We start from the raw sequence: 27,077 nt of genomic DNA, 5'->3' as shown, positions 1-27,077 counted from the left end.
AAAACATCAGAAAAGCCTGCTCGGTTGGGGCAAACTGACAGGGGCAGGGAAAAGTGACAGCCTAGTGCATCAGAAATGCAGACCCATCAGAAAAGCCCACCTGGTTGAAATCTGTGGGGTAGTTGGAACTACACATTCAATAGCTAAACCTGTGTCCAAAAAATCTGTTGGGGTCAGTGCAATCTGTTGAAATCTGTGGTGTTGGTGGACTATGAGAGCGTGCTGGACACTGACAGTCCTTCAGAAAAGAACAACTGTCGGAGATGTACAAGGACGGGAGGAGTGCAATCTGTCAGGGACAACGATAACTGACAGCCTAGTGCATCAGAAATGTGAACCCAGGAATAGCCTGCCCGGTTGGTGCAATCCAGAAAATAGCACCCATTGGAGACGTAAAGGGACGGGGTGGGGGGGGGGAGTGGGACACGCTGGTCTCAGCCTAGGAGTGGAAGCATGATCCCTGGAAACTGACTGGGGCATTATCAAAGCTGCACAATTGGTTAACTTTGCCCATGTTCCTGAAGCACGAAACGTTCTCAGATAATGTCCAGATTCAGTTCGTCCCTGGGTCCGCCTTAAGCCAATCAAACAGACACAGTGGGAATCAATTAGAGGCTTGGTTTAATGCTCTGCAGAAGCAGGTAGACAATGGGGCTCACGCTCCACATTGAATACAAATTGGTTATAGGTGCATCTTACATTTATACAGACAATCTGAATGATGCTGACATAGTATACGTGGCAGTAAAATGGTGGACTAAGTATCTAGTACGCATGCGAATGATTCATTGTTCATCTGGTGATCACTCCTTATTTGGTTACATCCTGTTTTATTAACTTCTCAGCAAAGAATGGTGAGAACCAAGTTTCTTTAGATACAATTTAGTGGAGAGAGATAATCATGTGAGGCCGTGTCCTTGAGCTGGGCTGGGGTTACTTTAAGTTAGAATTAGGTTTTCTAAGCAAACTTGGAGATGCTTCAGTATTCTATGTAAAATGGAGTTACTTTGGTTTACTCAAACACATCACTGAAGCACGAAACGTTCTCAGATAATGTCCAGATTACTACAGTAAATGTTACCCGTGTTAATAACAAAACCTGCAATAGCTTAAAACGTGTCCAATAAGTTCTGCTTGGGACAAGTCTATTTACTAATGCTGATGTTAACTAATTGCAACACTGTGGAGCACACAACTATCTTTACTAGTTCTGAAGTTCTGAAGAAGCATAAGAGCTCCTGACAGGTTTCAGAGAGAGTGAGCAATCTTGCCAGCACTCAAGATGTAGGAGCTTCCGTTAGATTGACCTTCAGGGTAAGGGCACTGGCTTCAACTGAAGAAATGGAGCCTCATTTGACCGTACTGAGCATGCTCCTATGATTATGAGCATGCTCAGATGCAATGGGCGGGGCTGGTCGAGGGGCAGGGTAAAGTGAAGGCGGCTGTGAAGGAAGGAAGAGCGAGAGTTTGCCTCCCCTGCAGCTGCTCCCTTGGATCTGGAGGTGGGCAGCAAAAGAGATGCGTCACTGCTTGCGGAGCCATTTGGCTCAAGAGGAAGGTGAGAGGAAAGCAGCCGCCGCGCGCTGGGCTGGGGCGGGGAGGGTCTAGTCTAGTCTAGTCTCCCTCAGTGGAGAGTGGAGGGGGGGGAGAAAGATGGGGCGGGGGGGGGCTGCAAGAAAGAGCGAGCTCTTCCCTCCAAGCCCAGGTTCTCCCGTTGCTCTCAGCAAGCAAGCCGCGAGTCTTGAGCTGCGGGAAGGGGAAGGTTTCTCCTTGCAAATACGACTTTGAAGTAATCCTTCTTTCCTTTCTCCTCCTCTCTGCAAGGAGGCAAAGGGGCCAGTTCAGACGATTCTTTTAAACCTGCCTTTAATATGTCTGGCTTTTTATACCCACTTGGGAAACAGATTCAGCTGCACAGACCCGCGTGGGTAGAGTGTATTCTTCCAACGACATATCTGGAAGCCTATTGTATGTATCTCCCTTTCCCTGATGACAGGCCTATCCCTCCCTCCTCTCTCTATGGTTCCCAGGCTTCCTCCCGTTGTTATATTTCTTGCTCCAACCATAGACACAAGCACATACAATGATAGAGTCATGCACAGTGATCAAAGGTTGAGATGCAATGCTTTTCAGAGGCATACTTACCTGGCGCCGAGCTTGAAGCCCACAAATGAAATGGGCATGTTTGGAGATCTCAGGGTGCTCACCGGGTGTATATATATTAGACCCGGTGCTTGCAGTTTGCAAGTATTCCTCCAAATCCCAAACTCTTATATCTCTTTCTGTGGTTCTAGAATTCCTAACTCTACAAGGCATCATGCTCCAAGCTTTTCAATGGAAGAGTTCCCCACATTTCCTGGGAAAGTTAATGCATTTTGGTTTGGTATGGGATTTCTTGGTAGTCTATGTGAGATCTGCAGCCTTCCTCCAAAAACTACAAAGATGTTGCTGTCTTTTGTGCATTGGTCTGGGAGTGTGTATATGTGAGTGAGTGGATGGATAGATAGAAACTGGGGGAAACCCCTATTACAGGCAAGGGTCCTCACAGTTTCCAACCCCAGGTTTCTCTTGGAGAATGAAAAGCATGCTTGAGACAGAACTGGACCATGTGACTTGTTTGTGGGCGTAGCCTCCTCCGTCCTAACCCCAGTTCCAGTTCTGTCTTGCTCGGGATAGGACATTTTAGGAGAGAGCTCATGCAGTTAAACCTTTTCTTCAGTTTGTTTGTTTTATTCTCCTTAATGACCAGCCTCTGGCTATTGAGGGAAACAGGAGTCACAACTCTTCGGTCTGTGCCTGCCTGGTGGTTTCCCTCCCCCTCCCCCCCTCCCTCTCCGCTTTGCTCTGCAAGGGTGGGGAAGGCAGCTGCCTCTATTTGGAGCCAGCAAACAATCAGATCAGATTTCCTACTCAAGTTAATCCTTTTCGCTTGCATTCGGCTTGATTGGCTACTTACTAAAGTATTTGCATTTGTTTGGAAGGGTCCTGGTCAGCGGGGAGTTCCTCTCAGAGGAACCCTTTCAGGGCTCAGCGTTGGAGGCTCAGGCCTCTCAGCTGTGCACCTGTTTTCTCAGCTCTTGTTGTTGCCGCGCCTTAGTCCAGCATGACTGCTTCAGATTCCCCCTGCAGCCTCAGGCTCGGACAATGGGGACGGGGACCTTGGGGCAGCACTTAGCCAAACACCCCAAGAGGTCCAGGCGCAGCGGACGCCAAGAAATAGAGGCGCCAGCCTGAGTGAGTCCTTCCAACGTGCTTTTAAGGGAGAGCCTGTTGATTCAGGTGGCCAGCTGGAAATCAAAAGCGAAAGCAACCAAATGGCGCCAAGTGGAAGGCTGGATCAAACAAGCGCCTTCGCTTTGAGGGAGATGACCAGAGCCCGGTGGGCACTATCCTGGCATCTCATCCTCTGCCCATTGGGGCTTCAGCGTTTGAGGGGGAACCGGCTGGTCCGCGCATTCCCTCCACGCTGCATGATGGATTGATCACATGCTCCCTGCCTTCGCTTTGAGGGAGATGACCAGAGCCCAGTGGGCACTATCCTGGCATCTCATCCTCCGGCCATTGGGGCCTCAGCGTTTGAAGGGGATCCGGCTGGTCCGCACCCTCAGCGGTCACCGCTGTAAGTAAAGACCTTTTCTCACCCAGGATTCTCAATGGCTGCGTGAGTTTTTTCGGAGCAGTGGGAGGAGTTTTTTCGGAGCAGTGGTCTTGTGGCAGCAGGCATGAATTTTTTTCCTTTGCTAAGCAGGGTCCACCCTGGTTTGCATTTGAATGGGAGACTGAGCGCTGTAAGATATAAAAGTTTTCTATTGAGCCACCTACAGCCTCGCTTGCTACTCCCCTGGCATTGCCCTTACCAGTTCTACGGGGCCTCACCCCTTACACGCAGGGACACGCGTGACTCCCAAGTTGTTCCCACCCTCGCCTGAAACCAGCCCATGGCTCAGGGTTTTTTTCCTCCGTATGAGCGTGGTTGGTGTATGACCAGATTTTTTGCCATGCAAAACCAAGAGAAGGCGCAGGGATTCTTTCCCCTCTTCCTCCCACCCTCGCTGGTAGAACAGGAGTTGTTAACGCCCCATGCTCCCTAGGGGAACCAGTGTGGTGTAGTGGTTAGAGTGCTGGACTAGGACCGGGGAGACCCGAGTTCAGGTCCCCATTCAGCCATGATTCTAGATGGGTGACTCTGGGCCAGTCACTTCTCTCTCGGCCTGGCCTACCTCACAGGGTTGTTGTGAGAGAGAAATTTAAGTATTTAGTACACCGCTCTGGGCTCCTTGGAGGAAGAGCGAGATATAAATGTAATAATAAGACGGCCTTCCGGTCTCACACCGGGTCAACTTGCACCATTCCCCTTTTCCCTTCCCCCCAGTCACCTCAAGTGGTGCAGCAGGGAAATGCTTGATTAACAAGCAGAAGGGTGCCAGCTCAAATCCTCGTGGGTAGCTATACAGTTACCAGTGATTTACAAAGAGCCTGAAAGGCATCACCTCGTACCCTCCCCTTCCCCAAAGACCAGGGAGGCCTACAGCCCAGTTACCATCTGACCATCAGTCAGAAAAAGGGGCTCCTTGCAATCTCTGCCTCTGGACCCTACTGGGCCATTGGAGCCAGACAAGGAGGAAGAGGAATTATCAGGGGGGGATGTGATGCCGCCCATTTCTAACTCTGCCAGACCTTTTTTCCTTAGCAGAACTCGGAAGGTTTTACTGTCTAAGGCGCAGCGCACAATCAGTGCTGTCTCCCTGTCGGAAGCTGCAGAGACGTCTTCGCCCACTGACTAACAAGTTTTCCCTGCAGAACTCAGGTTTTACTGTCTAAGGCGCAGCGCACAATCAGTGCTGTCTCCCCATCGGAAACTGCAGAGACGTCTTCGCCCCTGGACTAACAAGTTTTCCCTGCAGCTGTTCCGGTAACATCCACAGTTACGTTCCCCCCTCTATTTCGCAGGGTGATGTGCGCGGAGTGGCGGCGCCCTGCCTCAGCCAAACCGATGGTTGACCTCCCCAAGAAACATTTCCAGTCCCAGGGGACCCCTCAAAACCTTTGGCCATGCCTAAGGTTGTCCCTTCCAGGGGCTCAGTTGGTCTCCTACACTCATAGGACAGGGACCTCTCTTGCCCCAGGACGACAGGCGCTGACACTCCCTTCTCTTGAAGGTCCCAGACGCCTTCAGCCACGTCCCTCAAGTTATGCACCACCAACCCCATCTTGCTCGAGCGTTCGACTCTGGACCAAGGCACTGTTCAAGATGGTCCCTCTCGACCGGCCTAAGGTTTCACCAGGGCATTAACTAAATGAACAAGACTGCTGCTCTTAGAGCCAAGTCTAGCTTAGATTGTACACAGTCAAGCCATAGCAGTGGGCGTGGCTGTATACAGGTCATCTTGGCTTAAGACCTGAAATGCTGACGATAATTCTAAGTTTCCTTTGATTACTGCTCCATTTGTGGGAGCTACCCCTTTTGGTCCCACTTAGACCCAGTTTTTGGTCAAAACATGGGATAAGAGTAGGCCATGCCTTCTCCACACAGAGAGCCCAATGGGCCCCCCGTAGTTGGTCCGGTTCCCTTTCACCCTTACAGGCAACAACACTACTTCACTCTGATTCCAGCGGTACAGCTCTCTGCCAGGAGGCTGAGTGTGTGGACTTAGTGGCCAAGGGCCACAAAGATGCTTTTCTGTCAGAAGGTTCAGATTTCGTAATAGTGTATTATATAGGAAAGTACAGTGGTCCCTCTACTTACGAAATTAATCCGTTCCGAATGCACATTTGTAAGTTGAAAAATTCATAAGTCGAAAAGCGGTTTCCCATAGGAATGCATTGGGAACGGATTAATGCGTTCCGGAGCCTAGAAAAAAGACCCAGACCCCCAGTAAGGCTTGCAAACTGCACAGGAACATTTCTTTTCAAGAATAAACAGGCAGTAAACAGGCAGGCAAGTCAAGGAAACCCCATCTAAAAATTTGTAAGTCGAGGAAACCCCATCTAAAAATTTGTAAGTCGAGGAAACCCCATCTAAAAATTTGTAAGTCGAAAAAACCGCATCTAAAACCGGATCTAAAACTGCCATTTGTAACTTGAAAAATACTTATGTCGAGTAGTTTGTAAGTCGAGGGACCACTGTATAACAGGATGGTATCGGAGTTGTAAACTTAATGGCCTACTATGAAGCCTTGCATCTTAGGGATATTTTGTGGTTAATAGTAGACCTGGAAAGGTTCTGGGTGAAGATGAAGGTTCCCGAGGAACATCTTGGTAATTTCAACAACCAGTTATTGATGTTTGAATTTATTAAGAGTTCTAAATCTGTTATAAATCCACCTTAAGTACCAACTTTAAGATCTGGGGGATTTGGCAAAAAATTTTGTCCTCCCATATTTCCCCTTGTTAACCATTTGTAGTCATCCCAAATTTCCAACTTTGACTCTCCCTCCTGATTACTTGATGTCTGGAAGGTGTCACACAATAGATTAAAGGATTTTTATTATCTCGATACCCCAATTGATTAGAACCATTTTTGGAGAAGTTTATGAATAAGCATTGCTCTTGGTTAAAATTTTCTTCAGTTTCACTCCTCTATTTTACATCCTGATATAGTTAAGCAAGTTAATAGGAGTTTGACTATGTGTGGAATTAATATTAAAGGCTTCAGAAGACTCTATGGGCCTGATTTCTAGATTATAGGAGATTTTAATAAGCCAGTCATCTGATCCATTAACTGGCCTTAAGTTGGCTTGGGAAAATGACCTACAGCAAACTATTAGCGACTTACTATGGAAAGGAATACCAAAATGGAAGCTGGTGTTTTCTACCTCTTTCTGAATTAGAGGGTATTCTGTTAAGCTCTCTTTCAGGTGGTATTTGACCCCTTCTAGAGCAGCCCACATCAATCAGAGTTGGTCCCCATTATGTTGGAATGGCTGTTGTGATAGGGGTACATACTTCCGTTTATGCTGGTCTCGTTCTGCTTTTGGACAGAGTTGCCTCTCTTACATATATTTTCGGAAGTTAGTTTTTATATTAACTGAGGCTGGATTTTCCATTGCACTACGTTGGAAGCATAAAACTATGTCGTTGACTTCTTGGTAGCAGTCTTTGTGGCACATTAACATATCTGGGAAAAATTGACTCATATTAATCGTCTTCGAACAGATCAAGCTAATTCTCCTGATTTTTCTTTAGGATCTGGTCAGTTTTATTCTGTTCACAAATCAAGATAATTTTAATTATTCTCCTCCATCTAATTATTTACATATCTGGAAGGATGGTTAATGGATGTTTTTATGTATCGGTCTTACTATTATGTGTATGTATTGTCTGAAAGAAAGAATGAAACAAACAAACAAACAAACTACAGGTCTAGGACACCATTCCGGCTTCAGACACCAATCAACCAATTGAATATATCAAGCCTCCTGGCTCGCCTTCCACAGAGGGTTGATCTCACAAAGAGAGATTCAGTCCCCACAGGTGTGCCTAAGGTCCTCACCTTTCTCCAGGCCGGCCTAGACCTTCCTCTGCAACCAAGCACCCTGAGGCACCAAGCCTCCTCACTAGCCTCGATTTTGCCCTTTTTGCTTCCACTGACTTGGGCCACCGAACCTGCGCCCACTCTCATACAAATTCTTGGGGGAGCAACACACCTGTCTCCTCTCTAGTCAGGCGTTCTTTGCCTGGAACTTCAACTAAGTTCCTAAACACTCTCACGAAGGACTCCTTCGAGCCCATTTCTACCAGTCCACAGAAGCTCTTGTCTTATAAGGCCCTCTTCCTGGTAGCTATTACCTTGGCTCAAGGATTTCTGAGCTAGGTACCCTCTTGGCACAGAAGGTATATTGCACCTTCCAGCTAGATGCAGTGCATCATGGCCTGAACACCACCTCCCTCCCAAAATGTTAATTCTCACTTTCATAGATCCAGAGTTGACATTCTTCCTTCATTCTGCCTTTCCCCTGTCCAGCCAGGGGAATGATTGTAGCACAAGCCTGATGGGCCCAGGGCTTGGCGTTCATCACACCAGACACATTCACAAGTCCAACACCCTCCTTGTCTTTTTCCGTCTCTCCTCTTTGGGGAACAGACTTTCTAAAGGCATCTTGACTGGCAGGATCGGATCATGCATTTGCCCGGCCTACTTGGATCTCAACACTCGGTTCATGGCGCGATCGACCAGAAGCACAGCTACCTTTGCAGCCTTTTTTCAGCCCATCCCACTATCGGGGATCTGCAGAGCACCAGCCACCTGGCCTTCCGCTGCTCCATTCCCCTAGGCAATATAAGGTTCTGACCACTCAGCGGCACAGGCAGCCTTGGAGCGCACAGTGCTTTGACAAAGGGTTTGAATACATCCTTCCCATCCCAGGGATTAGTGTCTTCAGCTTGGGCACGTCCCATCATGAGGATCTCCTACTTAGGGGAAAAAGGAACATTGGTCTTATTGTGAAGGGTTCTTTTTCCCTGTAGTAGAAGGTCCTCAGCCCCACCCGGATGTATTTTCGGGAGGTAGAGATGCACAGATGGTTAATGGGGCCAACTGGAGGATGGCCCTGATCAGGGACGGAGGCAGCCCCTCAGGAGTAGACTCCTAGGCTGTTTTTTGCACTTGTCTATCTTATTCTCTAACCTCTCGTCTGAGTTCTTCCCACTTTCTTCTTTACCTACAGCTTACAGAGTACTTACACGGAGCTCTCTCCAATCGACATACCACCTCGCTCAACAACCCTGGAACTGGGGTTAGGACGGAGGAGGCTACGCCCACAAACAAGTCATGTGGTCCAGTTCTGTCTCGAGCATGCTCAGTTCACTACCCATCCTGAGGATCTCCTACTACAGGGGGAAAAAACCCTTCACGTTAAGACCAATGTTCCTTTCTAGAGTAGAATATAATAATGTATTATCATCAATCAGTGTGCTTATACAATATGGCAGGCTAGTGTAGCTTCTTCCTGATAGGAAGTGCACTGCCATTTCTCAAGGAGTCATCTGACTAGTAAAAACTTTGTCCAGCTGGTGAACTGAGCCACCATTTTTTTCAGCCCTGGCCATAAAGATTGCATCAAATATGGAGCAATGCCATTCAGAGGTGTAGTAACCAAAGAGAAGGGGAAAGATTTTCTTTAGCTTGTGTGTCTTCTTCCATGATTTCACTCATTGCACAGAAGATCATCACCCTAAAACATAAACGAAGGACTATGAATGTCAAAGCAAAAGATTCTTTTAGTATTCACATCCCCTCTTACTGACTACTCCCAGTAATAATTTGATTAATGAAAACATGATTTCGTCAAAAGAATGTCAATTTCATTGTTTGGCAAGTGAGAGTTAGAGCTCACTTTTCCAAAGAAGCATCTTCAGCCCACAGACTTCCCATAGAATGCAGATTTCTCTAACGTTTTTCTCATCCACATCATTGATGATGATGCCTTGTTGCCAATAGCATGCCATGTTAGATCATTGTGAACACACTGTACCTTAAGCCGCCATGTAACTGGAGGCTGATGATGGATCGGAGGCTCCATATTGATGCTCCCCTATTAGAACTTCACATCCCATCTTCCTGGTGCTGGCCACGCCTCCTACATCAACCTGCCTCTGGTGTGGAGGCCACGCGTGCTGCCAGCTGTGTCTTCTTCCTGGGCCGCCCTAAAGCCCCCTTCACTGCTGCCATTCACATTAACAGCTCCTGACTTCAGGCCTTTTGCATAGCACCTCCTGTTGAGTGGAAGCTTCTAGCCAACTGATTCCATTTTCTCCTTGGATCAATGCTTCACCTGATACAAAATAAGAGGTTCAAGGGCTTTTATAAATCATTTATTGGTTGGTTTGACATCCTTCTGTACCACCTAATACATACGTCTCTAGGCAGTGTACAAATTAGGGGGGAAATGTAAAGGCAATATAAAACAGTTAACATCCACAAAACAAATAAAATAAGCTCGCAGATGAAAGCACAATAGTTTGAAATTTTCAGTTAAAAGCCCGAGAAGACAGATACGTCTTGAGGGCCTTCCTGAAAAAAGACAGAGAAGGGGATACTTATTTCAATGGGGAGCATATTTCAAAGCCCCGGGGCAACCACAGAGAAGGCCCAATCCTGAGTTGCTACTAAACGAGCTGACAGCAACTATAAACTGAACTCTGCGGATGATTTTAATAGGCGATAGGGGTTCATGACAAAGAAGGCCCTCTCTTAAATACCCTGGGCCAGATCTATTAAGGGCTTTATAGATCACTAGTATTTTTAAGCCCGTTATGATAACGGGCGCTAGCTTTCTATCCCGTCTTTTCTGTCTCTCTCTCTCTCTTTCTGTCTCTTTTTTTCCCCCTTGTCCCCTCTCTCTTTTTGTTTTGTGTTTTTGTTGTTGTCTCTGTTTTTGTTCTTCCTTATTTTGCTTTTACTTTTTTTGCGGGGGGGTTGTGGATGAATAACAGCCCAAATGGCCCATGAGAAGGTGGCCGCCCCCGCCTATTGCCCTCCCGCGCACCCAGCTGCCGGAGCCCACCTTACCCGCTCCAGCTCGAAGGAGAAGAGAGGAACTCGGGAACAGAGCTACTCTCTGTGTTAAGCTGCTGCCCATACTGTCGCAATGGACGCAATAGGCGTCCTTTGCGTCCACAGCGGCAGTTTGAGCAGTGACTTAGCACAGAGAGGAGCTCTGCTCGTGAGCTCCTCTCTTTTCCCTCGGGCTGGAGCGGGTAAGGTGGTCTTCGGCAGCTGGGTGGGCGGGTGGGCGATAGGCGGGGGCGGCGACCTTCTCATGGGCCATTTTGGCCCTTAATCTTTTGGGGGGGGGAGCGGCGAAGGTGATTTTGGGCAGCTGGGAGGGCGGGTGAGCAGGTGGCGGCGGCGGCTGTGAGCGGGCGGGGGCCTCGTTGGCGGCTTCGCCGCCACCTTGCCCAGCTTCATTTTGGGCAGCTGGGAGGGCGGGTGAGCAGGCGGGGGCGACGGCTGTGAGCGGGCGGGGGCCTCGTTGGCGGCTTCGCCGCCACCTCGCCCATCTTCCCTGTCCCCCGCCTCGGTCTTCCCCCGCCGCCATTGCCCTTCCCCCGCCGCCATTGCCCTTCCCCCGCCGCCATTGCCCTCGCCTTTTTCAGGGCGGCCGCTTCTGGTTGCCTCGGCCTCCTCTCGCCGTGCCTCAGCCACTTTCCCCCGCCGCCACACACCGGCTAATGGCCGCCCATGGCTGTGGGACACTGGTGTCTGCGGTCCTGTGTCCCTTGGGCTCTTCTGGGCCTGCGCTTCGCGCAGGCCCAGAACAGCCCAGGGAGGCAGGGACGCAGATCCCCAACGTTCCAAAGCCACGGCCACTCACTTAGCCTTTTATTATATAGGATAACCAGCACTTCGTACTCTTACACGGAAACATATTGGGAGCCAGTGCAGTTCTTTCAAAAATGGTCTTATACAGGTGAAACTCAGAAAATTAGAATATCGTGCAAAAGTCCATTAATTTCAGTAATGCAAATTAAAAGGTGAAACTGATATTTGAGACAGACGCATTACATGCAAAGCGAGATAAGTCAAGCCTTAATTTGTTATAATTGTGATGATCATGGAGTACAGCTCATGAAAACCCCCAAATCCACAATCTCAGAAAATTAGAATATTACATGGAACCAAGAAGACAAGGATTGAAGAAAAGAACAATATCGGACCTCTGAAAAGTATACAGTATACTGTGTTTGATTGGCCAGCAAACTCGCCTGACCTGACCCCATAGAGAATCTATTGGGCATTGCCAAGAGAAGGATGAGAGACATGAGACCAAACAATGCAGAATTGCTGAAGGCCGCTAATGAAGCATCCTGGTCTTCCATAATACCTCATCAGTGCCACAGGCTGATAGCATCCATGCCACGCCGCACTGAGGCAGTAATTGCTGCAAAAGGGGCCCAAACCAAGTACTGAATACATATGCATGCTTATACTTTTCAGAGGTCCGATATTGTTCTATTCTTCAATCCTTGTCTTCTTGGTTCCATGTAATATTCTAATTTTCTGGGATTGTGGATTTGGGGTTTTCATGAGCTGTACGCCATGATCATCACAATTATAACAAATTAAGGCTTGACTTATCTCGCTTTGCATGTAATGCGTCTGTCTCATATATCAGTTTCACCTTTTAATTTGCATTACTGAAATTAATGGACTTTTGCACGATATTCTAATTTTCCGAGTTTCACCTGCAGGGTCACTTTGGGTTGTTTGACCAATCTGGCTTCCACATTCAATACCAATTGCCATTTCTGGACTATGTACAATGGCAGCCCCATGTAGGGTGTGTTACAGCAGTCAAGCCTAGAGCTTACCAGCATGCTACTATAAATGGTTTAAGGTCATCTATCTCCAGAAATGGACATCAAATCACCTAGACATCAAATATAGGGGGCAGGGGGGAAAGCTGCCAAACTCTTCTTTGCACTCCCACCATTTCTTCTAAGAAGATATCCTCTTCTGTTATAGGCTCTGACCAGTTTTCTCTCTACACTGCAGCACTGTGCCAACTGGAAGATGAAAAATGGGGGGGAACCCAGCAGAGGATTGTTAGGAGGTGACGGATGGAAAGAGAGAAACCAGAAGAGACTGAAACCTGGAGCAGAAGGGAAGAGCAGGAGTGGATCACCTGCTTCTCAGCAGGAAATCCAAAACATAATGAATCAAGAAAGAGAGAAATTCCGGTGCCCTCCTCATAGGAAAGGCTTGAGTCCTGAGCCAAGCTTTGAAACTCATTGGGAAATGCACACAGAGAAGAAAATATGTGAGAGTTTTGGGTGTGGAAATGACTTCAGCAGGGGTGGAGCTCTTACACTGAATCATAGAACCTGCACTGAGGAGAAAACACATATATGCTCTGTGTGTGGAAAGAGCTTCAGTCAGCGTGGAGATCTTACATTACACCAAAGAAGCCACACTAGAGAGAAACCACACAAATGGCTGGAGTGTGGAAAGAGCTTCAGCAATAGTAGAGATCTTACTGTACACCATAGAAGCCACACTGGGGAGAAACAATATGAATGCTTGGAGTGTGGGAAGAAGTTCATCCAGAGCAGACATCTTACATTACACCATAGAACCCACACTGGGGAGAAACCATATCAATGCTTGGAGTGTGGAAAGTGCTTCAGCAGTAGTGGAAAACTTACTGTACACCATAGAACCCACACTGGGGAGAAACCATATGAATGCTTGGAGTGTGGGAAGAAGTTCATCCAGAGCAGACATCTTACATTACACCATAGAACCCACACTGGGGAGAAACCATATGAATGCTTGGAGTGCGGAAAGAGGTTCAGCCGGAGCGAATATCTTACATTACACCATAGAAGCCACACTGGGGAGAAACCACATGAATGCTTAGTGTGTGGGAAGCGCTTCAGCAGTAGGGGAAAACTTACTGTACACCATAGAACCCACACTGGGGAGAAACCATACGAATGCTTGGAGTGTGGAAAGAAGTTCATCCAGAGTAGACATCTTACTGTACACCATAGAAGCCACACTGGGGAGAAACCATATGAATGCCTGGAGTGTGGAAAGAGGTTCAGCAGTAATAGAGATCTTACTGTACACCATAGAAGCCACACTGGGGAGAAACCATATGAATGCCTGGAGTGTGGGAAGTGCTTCAGCAGTAGTGGACAACTTACTGTACACCATAGAACCCACACTGAGGAGAAACCATACAAATCCTTGGAGTGTGGAAAGAAGTTCAGCCGGAGTGGAGATCTTACATTACACCATAGAAGCCACACTGGGGAGAAACCACATGAATGCTTAGTGTGTGGGAAGAGCTTCAGCAGTAGTAAACAACTTACTGTACACCATAGAAGCCACACTGGGGAGAAACCATATGAATGTATGAAGTGGGGAAGGAAGTTCAGCCAAAGTGGAGATCTTACATTACACCATAGAAGCCACACAGGGGAGAAACCATATGAATGCTTGGAGTGTGGAAAGAGGTTCAGCAATAATAGAGCTCTTACATTCCACCATAGAACCCACACTGGGGAGAAACCATATGAATGCCTGGAGTGTGGAAAGATCTTCAGTCGGAGTGTATATCTTAAACGACATCATAGAACACACACTGGGGAGAAACCATATAAATGCTTGGAGTGTGGCAAGAGCTTCAGCCGGAGTGAACATCTTACATTACACCATAGAAGCCACACTGGGGAGAAACCATATGAATGCTTGGAGTGTGGGAAGAGCTTCAGCCAGAGTGGACATCTTAAACAACATCATAGTACCCACACTTTGTAGAAACCACATGAATGCTTGGAGTGTAGAAAAAGGTTCAGCCAGAGTGGACAGCTTAAACAACATCATAGAAACCAAACTGGGGAGAAACCATATAAATACTTTGAGAGTGCTATGAGCTTCAGCTAGAGTGGATAAAAATCAATGACTTAAAAATTAAATAAAAGAAATTCAATTTTAAAAATTTAAATCAGAATTTATTTTTTAAAAAATGCTTTTTTGTGGAAAAATCTATCTCTAGATAGTTTTCTATATTGTATGTTATAGTCCAAGGATTATTCATCATGAAATAAGGATTAATTTTTAATTATGTAGCATGAGTCTGTATATATGCAATGTTTAAATTTTTTGGTAAATAAATTCCTTCATCCATTCACAATGTCATGCTCTGTAGGATTATTTTGTGCAGTTTTTCTGTCTAGAAGATATCAACACAGATCCTTGGTTTTGCAATTCTCAAAACTGATTTTGTGTCTGCAGAGATAACATGCCTCTTCTTCACAGCAAAAATGTTATAAAATAAACAAATACAGAGTTGAGAAAAAGACCTCTTAATCCAATTGTTCCTTTGCAAATCTTTTTAAATTGTTATTAAAGTAACTGGTATCTGAAGCTATTAATGTTTTATGTAGTTTATGTTTTATGTATTTTATCTATTTTACTCCTGTTCTTTCTTTTTCTTTTTGTATTTATGCTGGCCTTGGGCCAAAATAAACAAATAGAATACAATACAATTATTAAAGGAATGACTATGTTTCTCCTTTCAGTAAAGTACAGCAGAAAAGTTGCCCAAATATAAATGATTAACCTATTAAACTGGATATAGTTCACCTCGCAATAATGTCATAATTATGTATGTATTTCTAATAGTCTAACCAAATCAGTAATTTTTGATATAACTGTAACTGATCTGAAAAGTTATTATTCCAAAAATGAAACCATCTGGTTGTAAATATTGAGATTATACCAGCAAGAATGAATCTTTATGTAAAAAAACCCATGATTTAAATCTAGTCTTACTGACTAGTGATTTAAATCATGATTTAAATCTATTTGATCTAAATCAACTCCACCCTAGGAGAAACCATATTAATGCTTGGAGTGTGGGAAGAGCTTCAGCAGGAGTGAATCTCTTACTAGGCATCATAGAATCCACACTGGGGAGAAACCATTTATTTGTTTGTTTGTTTGTTGTTTATTTGATTTATATACCATCCTTCCAAAATGGCTCAGGGCGGTTTACAATTAAAACAAGCCACTAAAACAATAAAAAGCTAACACAAATTAAAAACAATATAACAGCAATTAACAATTTAAAAACATTTTAAAACAGCAATTAAACAATTTACAGTAATTAAAAGCCCCAAAATCGGGTTAGAATTTAAAAACCCTGGAAAGCCAGGCCAAACAAATACGTTTTAAGGGCTCTCCTGAAGGCTAATAGAGAATTCAAATTACGGATTTCCACAAGGAGCGCATTCCACAGCCCTGGAGCAGCTATAGAGAAGGCCTGCCTCTGAGTCGCCACCAGACGAGCTGGTGGTAACTGGAGACGAACCTCCTCCGATGACCTTAATATGCGGTGGGGATCACGCAGAAGAAGAGTAGCATTCATTTGAATTGCTTTGCGTGTAGAAAGATCTTCAGCTGGAATGAAGAACTTATTATACATCATAGAAACCATCCTTCCATTGTGGAAAGAGCTTCAGGAGGAAGCAATGCGTTGTTGCATATTGCAAACTCATACATAGTATAAATCATACACATTCAACTTCAGACAAGCTTGGGAATCTTCCTCATTTGTGTGAGAGCATCACTCAAAAATTAAAAACAAGATTGAGGAGGCCCCCCTAGTTTCCCATTATATGCAGATGGGTCACTCTTTTGATGACATCAAATAGTGGGTCATCTATAGACACATCCCTAGTAAATACGATAGAATTGATATGCAAAAGACTGTGACATGAAGCTTTTTTCACGCATAAATTTAGGACATTGACACCTTTGGGATTAAATGTGACCCATGATTTAGTGTTGTTTTTTTAATAGATCTTAGGATGTGTGTACTTTTTGCAGTTTTATGCACACTAAGAGCCTTAGTACATATTTGTAGTAGGAGAGATCTGCAGGTGACAGTGGGGTGGCTCTTTATATGCGGAGAGACTAGCATTCATAGTAGATAGGGATGAGTTAGCTATGATAATATGCAGGGCTTAGTCCACAGGCTTTGTTTAGATACTTCGTGATTCTGCCGTACCTTTGATGTATTTATCTGTTAAGATACTAGTTGGCTATGTTTTTATTGAGTTGGCACAAGCCACATATTTGTGTAACATGATCTCTTCAAGTGGTTATACAGACGCGCAATGCTGGGATGCAGCTTGGATTAATTATGAGAGCATGTGATGAGGTTGATTATTTTGACTGTTAGTCACACCAGCTACAGCCCATTATAAATCATTGTTTGTGGCTGTATCGAGAAAACGAGATAACATTGGGAAGGACGACTCACAAAGATTTGGTGGGCAGGCAGGCAGGAGAGAGAGCGCGGCCGCCTGAGTCAAGATTTTTTCTGTGGAAAAGGCATTGTCTCTGGTATAAAGAGACATATCAGGTATCTGTATCAATGGAGCAATTTGGGGGATTATTTTGGTATTGAATAATGAATACATGTGATATTTGTAATTTGCATGTGTAATTTTGTAGCAAATATTTGCCCATGAGGAAGAGGGGTTACCTCGAAACTGGCTCAGAACCTGGGTGCCTGTTGGCTTTCTCACTTGAGGACACTGATACCGGTGGAGTGAAGATTTCGACTATTGTTCTAGCATGTGTTGACTCTTCAGAGTCCCTCTACAGTGGTTCACACCAGCAAGCATGGACATTGGTGGGCATTATTCTTTGTAGCAACTTTATTTGCCATCTCCTGATGTATGCTTATTGTTCATTGTTTATTTTTATTGATTATTTATTGTTATTTTCCCTAGTGTTGTGATCTTTTCACAATTTAGGTTTGATTTATGCATTAAAATGTTTTAGTTCATATATTATATTTTGGGGCATCTTCAGGGGAGGTAATTTTCTCATTGATGGTTTACATATGCTCTTTGTAGAGAGTCCTACAGATTCATAACATAGTCAGCTGCAATTCTTCAGGCTTTTCACCATTAGCCTGACACGGGGGATTTCTTCGCTCCTAGCATCCGCAAATAGGACTGAGAAGCACTTCTGCCTGCAACCTTGTAGAGTTGCTGCCAGTCAGGGCCAGGCAATGCTCCACAACTTCAGCCCTCTACAGATGTTTGCCGACAACTCCCATCTTCCCTGACTGTTGACTACTGTTGTTGGGGATGCTGGGCATTGTATTTTTAAAAGCAACAACAACAACAACAACAACTCTCACACCAGGAGGGCTTAAGTTGTACAGAGCTGGTGTAGACGGTGCTGAGCAAGATGGACCATGGCTTAATCCAAGGCAGCTTGTTAGGTTCCTCTGTTCCAATCCACGTTGCATCCCACGGCTGTGGTTTTTTTAACCTGACTGGAGTCAGTCTGATTTGATGAAGGTTCACGCTTGCTGCATTCCAGAATTTAAAAACCGTTTGAAAGTTTTTTTGGAAACATGAAGGCTTAGATCTTCCCCCTCAGGGTTTTAACACTGTGTTTTTCTAGATCACTTTGGTCTGTAATAGTGTCGCACCTTGGCATTTTGGGAGTCCGGACCTAAAGGGCTTCAGAAAACCACCACCACCCCGCTTTATGGAATCCTGGCAGGGGGAGAGGGTGTGCGGGGAAAAAGAATAGAAACCTGCATTTTGTGCAGCATGTGCACACCACTCTCCTACCCCCGGTGGATGCCAGCTGTCCTGGGGGGCTCCGCCGTTCCCCCTGCCGCCACTTCGCTCTTTCCCATTTTTGCCACTTTGTGCATGGTCAGAGTGTGGGGGATGAGAGACATGTGGGCGTTTCCCGTGACGGGGTGCCACAGCCCTCACTTGGCATAAGAGGGTTTGGGGGTAGGGCACAGATTGTTCACATAATGCCCCCTGACCCCGGAAGAGAGATCCGGGCAGGGCGGCTGGCATAGGCCCCCCACATGCCACACGAAATGCAGGTCTCTAGTCTTTCTTTCCACCACCACTCTGGATTCCATAAACTGCAGTGGGGGGGGGAGGTCCTCTGAAGCTCTTTAGGTCCAGGCTCCCATAATGCCTAGGTGCGGCACTCTTACAGACCAAAGTGATCTAGAAAGTGTCGGGTGGCTGGCATATGCCCCGCACATACCCCACATGGCCAGCTGCGCTTGTGCAGCATGGGCTTCCACCATGTGGGGGGGGCATTTGGAGGGCCCCCACCCCATCCCCAGTAAAGGACCAGACCTCTGACCGGAGGTCCAGTCCAAAGAGTGCCACTGGCCCCACTGACCTCCCTTCCTCTCCCCCTGAGGCCAGGTTGTGGAAGATTTTAGGTGCACCCCTGGCACCCCCCTTCCATCAGGGAATGGGCAGCTGCTTCCTGGCAAAGCGAAGCAAACCATTCCCTTCTTCCCAACTGTTCCCTCTTATCTCCCTATCCTTGGAAGCTTATGGGAAGATCCAGTGACCAGCTGCTTCCTTGCCGCCAGGAAATTTTCATTTTGCTGCAGGATGCATCATCCCCTCTTCATTTATAGCTTAGCCAACGAGAGAGAGCGGCCCACAGAGGCCCTGGATAGGGTTGCCAGATTGCCAGAATGAGGGACACACGTTTGTGGGGGGTGGGAGTTGTATGCAGTGGTAATCAAGAGCCTGAGTATCAATGATGTATGTATAATTGAATTATATGCTATTGAATAAATGAGGGACAAATACTGCCCCTATAGGGACCAACATTTCATCCCTGAAAGGAGGGACATCCTGTATAATAATCCTGTATAATAATGAGGGACAGTTAGCAGCCCTAGAGGCTGGCGGCTTGGAAGGAACGCAAGAAGTAGCAAGGACGGAGCAGCTACAGGAGGAGGAGGAGGAAGGCGAGAGGGCCCGATCCTGTGCATTCGTGCGTGTAACAGGGGGTTGCATTCGAAGAAGCAACAGGGAGCGAGGTGGTGGAGTGGAGAGGAGGAGGAGGAGGAGGAAGTGAAGGGGTGGAGTCCAGAAGAGGTGGGGAAAGAGTCAGCAGGAACTGCTTGCTTGAGCTGCAGCAGAAGCCGGCTGTGAAGGAAGAGCGAGAATTTCCGTCCCCGGCAGCCGCTCCCTTGGATCCGGAGGGCGGTGCAAGAGCTCAGCAGCAGCGCTGCAGGAAACGTTGCACGTCCTTTGACACGCAGCACACTGACCCTGCGGCCAGCAAAAGAGACTCATTGCTGCTTGCGGAGCCATTTGGCTCAAGAGGAAGGTGAGAGGAAAGCAGCCGCCGCGCGCTGGGCTGGGGCGGGGAGGGTCTAGTCTAGTCTAGTCTAGTCTCCCTCAGTGGAGAGTGGAGGGGGGGGGGAGAAAGATGGGGCGGGGGGGGGCTGCAAGAAAGAGCGAGCTCTTCCCTCCAAGGCCAGGTTCTCCACTTGCTCTCAGCAAGCAAGCAAGCCGCGAGTCTTGAGCTGCGGGAAGGGGAAGGTTTCTCCTTGCAAATACGACTTTGAAGTAATCCTTCTTTCCTTTCTGCTCCTCTCTGCAAGGAGGCAAAGGGGCCAGTTCAGACGATTCTTTTAAACCTGCCTTTAATATGTCTGGCTTTTTATACCCACTTGGGAAACAGATTCAGATGCACAGACCCGCGTGGGTAGAGTGTATTCTTCCAACGACATATCTGGAAGCCTATTGTATGTATCTCCCTTTCCCTGATGACAGGCCTATCCCTCCCTCCTCTCTCTATGGTTCCCAGGCTTCCTCCCGTTGTTATATTTCTTGCTCCAACCATAGACACAAGCACATACAATGATAGAGTCATGCACAGTGATCAGTGGTTGAGATGCAATGTTTTTCAGAGGCATACTTACCTGGCGCCGAGCTTGAAGCCCACAAATGAAATGGGCATGTTTGGAGATCTCAGGGTGCTCACCGGGTGTATATATATTAGACCCGGTGCTTGCAGTTTGCAAATATTCCTCGAAATCCCAACTTTACCTCTCTCTATGTGATTCTAGAATTCCTACCTCTACAAGGTATCCTGCGCCAAGCTTTTCAGTGGAAGAGTTCTCCACATTTCCTGCGAAAGTAATGCATTTTGGTTTGATTTGGTATGGGATTTCTTTTTTTGTAGCGTAGGTGAGCTCCGCAGCCTACCTCCAAAAACTATATAGATGCTTCGGTGTTTTGTGCATTGGTCTGGGAGTGTGTATGTCAGTGAGTGAGTGAAGCCAAAGCAACGACAGACAGACAGACAGAAACTGGAGGAAACCTCTTTTACAGGCAAGGGTCCTCACAGTGCAAGCCCAGATTTCTCCTGGAGAATGAAAAGAGACAGTTTTGCAGCTGAAAGTGGGGTACTAGATAGGGCAAAGAGGAGGCAAGGGATGGGCCTTCCTATGGGATGGGCCTTCTCTGTTGCTGCCCTGAGGCTCCCTGGTGAAAGAAGAGCCTCCCCACCTCTGACCACTTTTAGAAAGTCAGCCAAGGCACATCTGCTCACCCAGGCTTTTAATTAGATGCTGTTTTGATAGTTTTTAACATTGTTTAATTTTAAATCATTGTGATGTCATCCTTTTTGTTTTGTTGCAATTTGTATTTTATTGTGAACCTCTCAGAGATGAGGGTTTGGGGTGGGATATAAATATGTTAAACAAATAAATAAGTGAGCAAGCAAGCCTTAAGGGACCTGCCTGGCGGTCTGGTTCCCCCCACCCCACCTTGGGCTGTCTCCTCTTGCAAAATCTCGGGGTCAATTCTTCACCCCCCAACCTGGGGTGAAAGTTGCGGGGTGAAGAATTGGGATATTCCTGGGCAAAGTGCTCTGTCGGTTCCCAGGAGGGAGAAATGGGGGTGGGGGGAGAAGTACCTGAAGAGGCTATATGTGGGGCTCTGTAAGGTGCCAGAGTGATGTCAGGGGTGACCTTTTAGGCTTGATGGGTAAAACTGCCCCCCGTGTCAGAGCAAAAAACAAAATTTCATGTTTGACACAGACAGTTTTTCCATTTGTTTTGTACCAGAAAGTGGGTGGAACTTGTAAGCAGCCCTTATTCCGCCTGGGCCAGAGATTAAAACAACTCTCTCCAGGCGCGTAACAACCATCGGGCAAGGGGAGACAGTTGTCTGGGGGCCCCACTGCCTGGAGGGGCCCCCCAGAGGCACCTCACGTGACTCCCCATTGCCCCCTGCCCAGCCCCAAGGCCCCTCAGCCACTTGCCCTGTTCGCCGTCTCTCCAGCTTGTTCTGCTGGCCGCAATCGAAGCAGCAGCCCAGCTGCCAAGAGCTCCTTTTCTCCCGCCTCTCAGCTGATCGGCGGGTGGGTGGGGCTTCCACGGAGGCCTCCGTGTAGGCCGCAGTGAAGCCTGAACTCGAGTAGGGCCCAAGCCAGCCAGGAAGGAGGAGGCAGCCAGAGTGTTCTCTGCAGCAGAAGACCCCTTGCTGCCCTGCTTAACCCAGACCAGCATTTGCCAGGTAGAGTGTGAACTCCTTTTTGTGGTTACCTTCCCTGCCCCGGATATATAGGCATCTGCTTGCCATAGGGCTTTGATATGGGGGGGAGGGACTGAGAAATATTTATTTTTAAACAGCTTGGAAAATTTGCTGGCTTAAAAAAAAACTATCTAAAAAGTCCTATAAGTGGCTTGTTTCATGGCAGAAAATTACAAAAACTTCTGGAAGAAACAGTATTATATTTATTTTATTCATTCATTCATTCATTCATTTATAAATGCACTTATGTTCAAGTTGTTTTGCAACCCAGAAGGTCTGAGTGAGAACTGTGAAGCATGTCTTGTGCTTTTATTTTATTTTACTTTTCTTGTGTGTGAACTGCTCCCCAATAACTTGCAGGGACTTCAGGGTAAATCTGGCCAACATGTGAATGCAGCACCTCCATTCCAGAGGAGATGTGTGTTAAAGGGCTTTAAAAGCCTCCTGTGAAAAACCTCCTGGAATCGAACTTGACTGAATTTGTTCTGAATTCTGAGAAAACAAACATAGGCTCACCCTGCATGGTTGAAAGTCTCCTTTGCTAATCTGCAGCGAGGGGCCCATTTTAATCATTCATCTTTCTCGTGTGTTCTAGGCATTAAAAGTAAAACAAATGTATAGTACTCAATGTATATCACTATATATTGTGACGTGTGCGTGTGTGTATTCAGTGAAATGTATTTGCAGGCAGCATACTTATTTTGGAATATCAGACTTAAATCCTTGGGGGCCTGGGGTGTGTGGAGGCCCTGGACTTTGAGTGGGGGGGGGGCATTTTAAAATCTCGTCTCTGGGCCCACTCCAACCTTGCTACGCCCCTGACTCTCTCACAACACCTCCGGCAGGGAGAGAAAATTGTGCCAAAAGTATGCCCCACTTGCATGACTAGATTATATCTACAATATAAACTCTGTGGTTAAGTAGGAAAAACACCATTTTGCAGTACAGACGATCATCTTCTCACAGGATCATGACTAACCAGGGCTGTAGCTATAATTGAGTGAAAGGGTTGAAAGAACACGGACCCCCAGCTCCACCACTCCTTATTCATTGAGGTCATTCACACAATCGAAAACTGTGTTCTACCAGGGTTTGGGAGCTGTGTGTACTCCCAATTTTTGATTGTGTGGAAGCAAGGTTAGAGGGGAAAACCTGGGTAGCTTTTCCTCCTACCTTGCTTCCACACAATCACTTCTACCCAGGTTTTCCTTCACATTGTCCACATTTCCAATATTTGTTTGAAACGTTTTTATACGTTAATGCTAATTTTTTCGGTGTCAGATACCACCTATACATCATCTTATAATAATTTTCTTTTGAAGTATAACATGCAGTAAACTTTAAATCAGTTTTCCATAATTTTTCCCATGCAGCCATATCTATATCATGACCCACATCTTGAGCCCATTTTATCATAGTCATTTTAACCATTTCATCTCTTGTCTTCTCCAAAAGCAACAACTTATACATCTTAGAGACTAATCTTTCGTCATTTTCACACAGCTCCTTTTCGAATCTCGACATTTGATCCACAACTCCAGCTTTAAGATACTTTTTATAAATTTCATTTAGCCCAAAGGCTCAAAAATTTTTTTAAAGGAAGTGAGGGGAATGATGTGTTATCAGATTGGTAGCAGATTGCTCTGTTGGAGTGAAAAAAGATGTTGGGGAAGTTTAGCCTGGAGAAGAGAAGACTAAGGAGAGATGGAATAGCCATCTTAAAAAATCAGAAGGGGGTTTCTCCTAGAAGAAGGAGTGAACTTGTTCTCTTCTGCTCCTGAGGGCAGGACTGGAATCAGTGGAGTGAAAGCCCTCAGACTAGTAGCTGTTGATAGACCCTTCCTCCATGAAGTTATCCAAACCTCTCTTAAAGCCATCCAGGTTGTTGGCTGTTACCACATCTTGTGGCCTAGAATTCCACAAGTTGATTATGGGTTGTGTGAAAAAGTACCTCCATTGGTTGGTCCTAAATTTCTTGGCAATCAATTTCATAGGATGACCCCCTGGTTCAAGTATTATTTAAGAGGGAGAAAATTTCTCTCTATCCACTTTCACCACACCATGCATGATTTTATAGACCTCTATCATGTCTCCCCACAGTTATCATTTTTCTAAACTAAATAGCCCCAGGTGTTGTAATCTTGCCCTATAAGGAAGGTGCTCTAGGCACCTGATCATCTTGGTTGCCCTCTTCTGCACCTTTTCCAGTTCTACAATGTCCTTTTTTAGATGTGGTGACCAGAATTGTACGCAATACTCCAAGTGTTGTCACACCATAGTTTTTTATAAGGACATAATAATATTAGCCGTTTTATTTTCAGTCCCCTTCCTAATGATCCCTAGCATGGAATTGGCCTTTTTCACAGCTGCCACACATTGAGTCGACACTTTCAATGAGCTGTCCACCACGACCCCAAGATCCCTCTCCTGGTCCATCACCGACAGCTCAGATCCCATCAGCATATAATTGGTTGGGGTTTTTCGTCCCAATGTGCATAACTTTACACTTGCTAACATTGAACTGCATTTGCCATTTTGTCGCCCACTCCCCCAGTTTGGAGAGATCCTTTTGGAGCTGCTCACAATCCGTTTGGGATTTCACTACCCAAAAGAGTTTGGTATCATCTGCAAATTTGGCCACATCGCTGCTTACCCCTGCTTCTAGATCACTGATGAATAAATTAAAAAGCACCGGTCCCAGCACAGATCCCTGGGGGACCCCACTTCTTACTTCCCTTTGTTGTGAAAGCTCTCTGTTTATATCTCCCCTCTGTTTCCTGTCTTTCAACCAGTTATCAATCCACACATGTACTTGTCCCCTTATCCCATGACTGCTAAGTTTTCTCAGGAGTCTTTGATGAGGAACTTTGTCAAAAGCTTTTTGGAAGTCCAGGTATACTATGGCAGGTATACATTTAGTCTGGGCATTGGGGATAATATGCAAACTATAAGTACTGCTTGACCATGGAACAGCCTGCCTTGCACCATGGTGGGCTTCCCTTCCTTGCAGGTTTACAAACAAAAACAAGCATCTGTCAGGGACACTGTGGGCCAAGGCAGTGGGTTAGACTAGAAGACCTCCAAGGTGTCCCTTCCAACTTGAACATTCTATAAAAATGTGAAAATTGTGTATTTGTTCTTTTTGGGCATCATTGCATGTTGCTCTTCTTGCTAAGGAAGGGCTTCTATGATTTCTCTCTGCTGTACTTGTTTGCAATAGGATTGCATGCCGTGATTTTATGACCGATTCTGTAGCCTTGTTGAAGGAATTCATGTGGGGTCTGTGTGGTGTGGGGGAAGGGGGTAGGTTAGGACAAGAAAAGGTGATTAGCCCAAGTCATCCCCTGAGCTTCAATTGAACTTGGGTCTCTCTAATCCTAGTCTAACCCTGTCTTAAAAAACAAACAAACCCAACTTTACATATACACTGATGGGGTCTGAGCTGTCGGTGACTGACCAGGAGAGAGATCTCGGTATTGTGGTGTAGAGCTCATAGAAAGTGTCCATTCAGTGAGTGGCAGCTGTGAAAAAGGCAATTCCGTGCTTGGAATCATTAAGAAGGGGATTCAACATCAAAGTGCTAATATCATAATGCCCTTATATAAAGTGTATGGTGTGGGCCCTGGTTCGGGAGAACTGGTGTGGAACGGTGAGGGGCAGCCGGGCAGGGGTGGTGAGAGAGGGGGAAAGCTGCTCACCCAGGCAGTGCAGTCGCCAGCGCCACCACTCGCCCCCTCAGGCACGGCCCCAAGCATGGTGTCCCCCCCACCCCGCCTTACGAAGTCACCTGCTCAGCGGCAGCTCAATTCTTGGCTCGGCACATGCGCGGAGTCCAGAACGGAGCTGCCTCTGAGCCTTCCGCCCAGTAAAGGAAGGGGAGCGTGGTTGGGGCTGCGCCAGGAGGGCCAGTGGTGGTGAGTGGTGGAGCTGGCAGCCATGCCACAAGGGCAAGCTGCCTTTTCCCCTCTCTCGCCTGGCCTCCACTTAGCTTCTGAAGGGCCCCCAAAAGGAAGTACTTTTTCACACATCGCATAACGTACTTGTTTGGCCTGACCTTCCAAGGTTTTTAAATTGTTTTTTTTAAGTATTTTAATTAGTTTTAAATGGTTTTTAATTGTTTGAATTGTGTTTTATATTGTTTTTAGCTGTGTCTTAAATGGTGTGTGTTTTTATATCTTTTGAAATTTGTTGTACACCGCCCAGAGCCTTTGGATGGGGTGGTTTATAAATGTGATAGATAGATAGATAGTCTATGGAATCCTGCTACCCCTCTTGATAAATCCATTGGGACACCCACTCACACACACACACCCACTTGTGCTGGAAGAAAGGAGATGGGGTGTTTATGAAGTATGTATTTTGATTGTTCATTTTCAGCTGTCATCTAATATTTTTGGAGGGGTGTGAGAGCAAAAGGATGTTTTTGTTTCTCTGGTCTAGGCGAATATGATCCTGGATCAAGCTAGGACTCTTCCTGCCACATCCACCAAAGTCTCAGTAACAGGGAGTAATCTGGCTTTCTTAATTTTCTACTAATTCTCCCCATGAGCCAAAAATATAACGATGGGTTTATTGGATTCTGACCAGCTGCTTGCCCAATGCCCAGAAAATGAAGCACGCACACCAGAAATCAAGTTAACAAGTCTGGAGGTTACCAACAAATGTACCACTGTTTGGAGGTCATTGATCTCGAGAAAGGGACACAGGAACATAGGAAGCTGCCATATACTGTGTCAGACCATTGGTCTATCTAGCTCAATATTGTCTTCACAGACTGGCAGCGGCTTCTCCAAGGTTGCAGACAGGAATCTCTCTCAGCCCTATCTTGGAGAAGCCAGGGAGGGAACTTGAAACCTTCTGCTCTTCCCAGAGTGGCTTCATCCCCCGAGGGGAATATCTTGCAGGGGAATATCAAGTCTCCCATTCAGATGCAAACAGGGCAGACCCTGCTTAGCTATGGGGACAAGTCATGCTTGCTACCACAAGATCAGCTCTCCTCTCCCAAAGATCTTGGGCCACCCCTGCTTATCAAGCCAATGGGACATAGGAACATAGGAAGCTGCCATATACTGAGTCAGACCATTGGTCCATCTCGCTCAGTATTGTCTACACAGACTGGAAGCAGCTTCTCCAAGGTTGCAGGCAGGAATCTCTCTCAGCCCTATCTTGGATATGCCAGGGAAGGAACTTGGAGCCTAGATGCTCTTCCCAGAGCGGCTCCA

The 27,077-nt window shown here is 46.3% G+C and overlaps 1 protein-coding gene across 7 annotated transcripts in view; it reads left to right on the top strand.

The window, feature by feature from the left end:
* The window catches only part of LOC128350767 (zinc finger protein ZFP2-like), a 49,335-nt gene that overhangs the window by 3,453 nt on the left and 18,805 nt on the right, over positions 1-27,077 (top strand). Inside the window, exons 1-3 of one of the 7 annotated variants that reach the window (XM_053309441.1) lie at positions 1,382-1,558; positions 12,467-13,609; positions 13,946-15,005. In XM_053309441.1, coding sequence (XP_053165416.1) covers positions 1,397-1,558; positions 12,467-13,609; positions 13,946-14,266 — 1,626 coding nt within the window. In that variant the 5' untranslated portion in view covers positions 1,382-1,396 and the 3' untranslated portion in view covers positions 14,267-15,005. Of the gene's footprint in view, positions 1-1,381; positions 1,559-12,466; positions 15,006-20,391; positions 20,455-21,750; positions 21,838-27,077 lie in introns of those variants that run through there. The other 6 variants (XM_053309439.1, XM_053309438.1, XM_053309440.1 and 3 more) reach the window with 6 other exon arrangements.

Source organism: Hemicordylus capensis, chromosome 3 (assembly GCF_027244095.1).
Source record: "Hemicordylus capensis ecotype Gifberg chromosome 3, rHemCap1.1.pri, whole genome shotgun sequence".
Taxonomy (NCBI): domain Eukaryota; kingdom Metazoa; phylum Chordata; class Lepidosauria; order Squamata; family Cordylidae; genus Hemicordylus; species Hemicordylus capensis.
The sequence above is the reverse complement of the archived record's forward strand: the minus strand, read 5'-3'. Positions and strand labels throughout refer to the sequence as shown.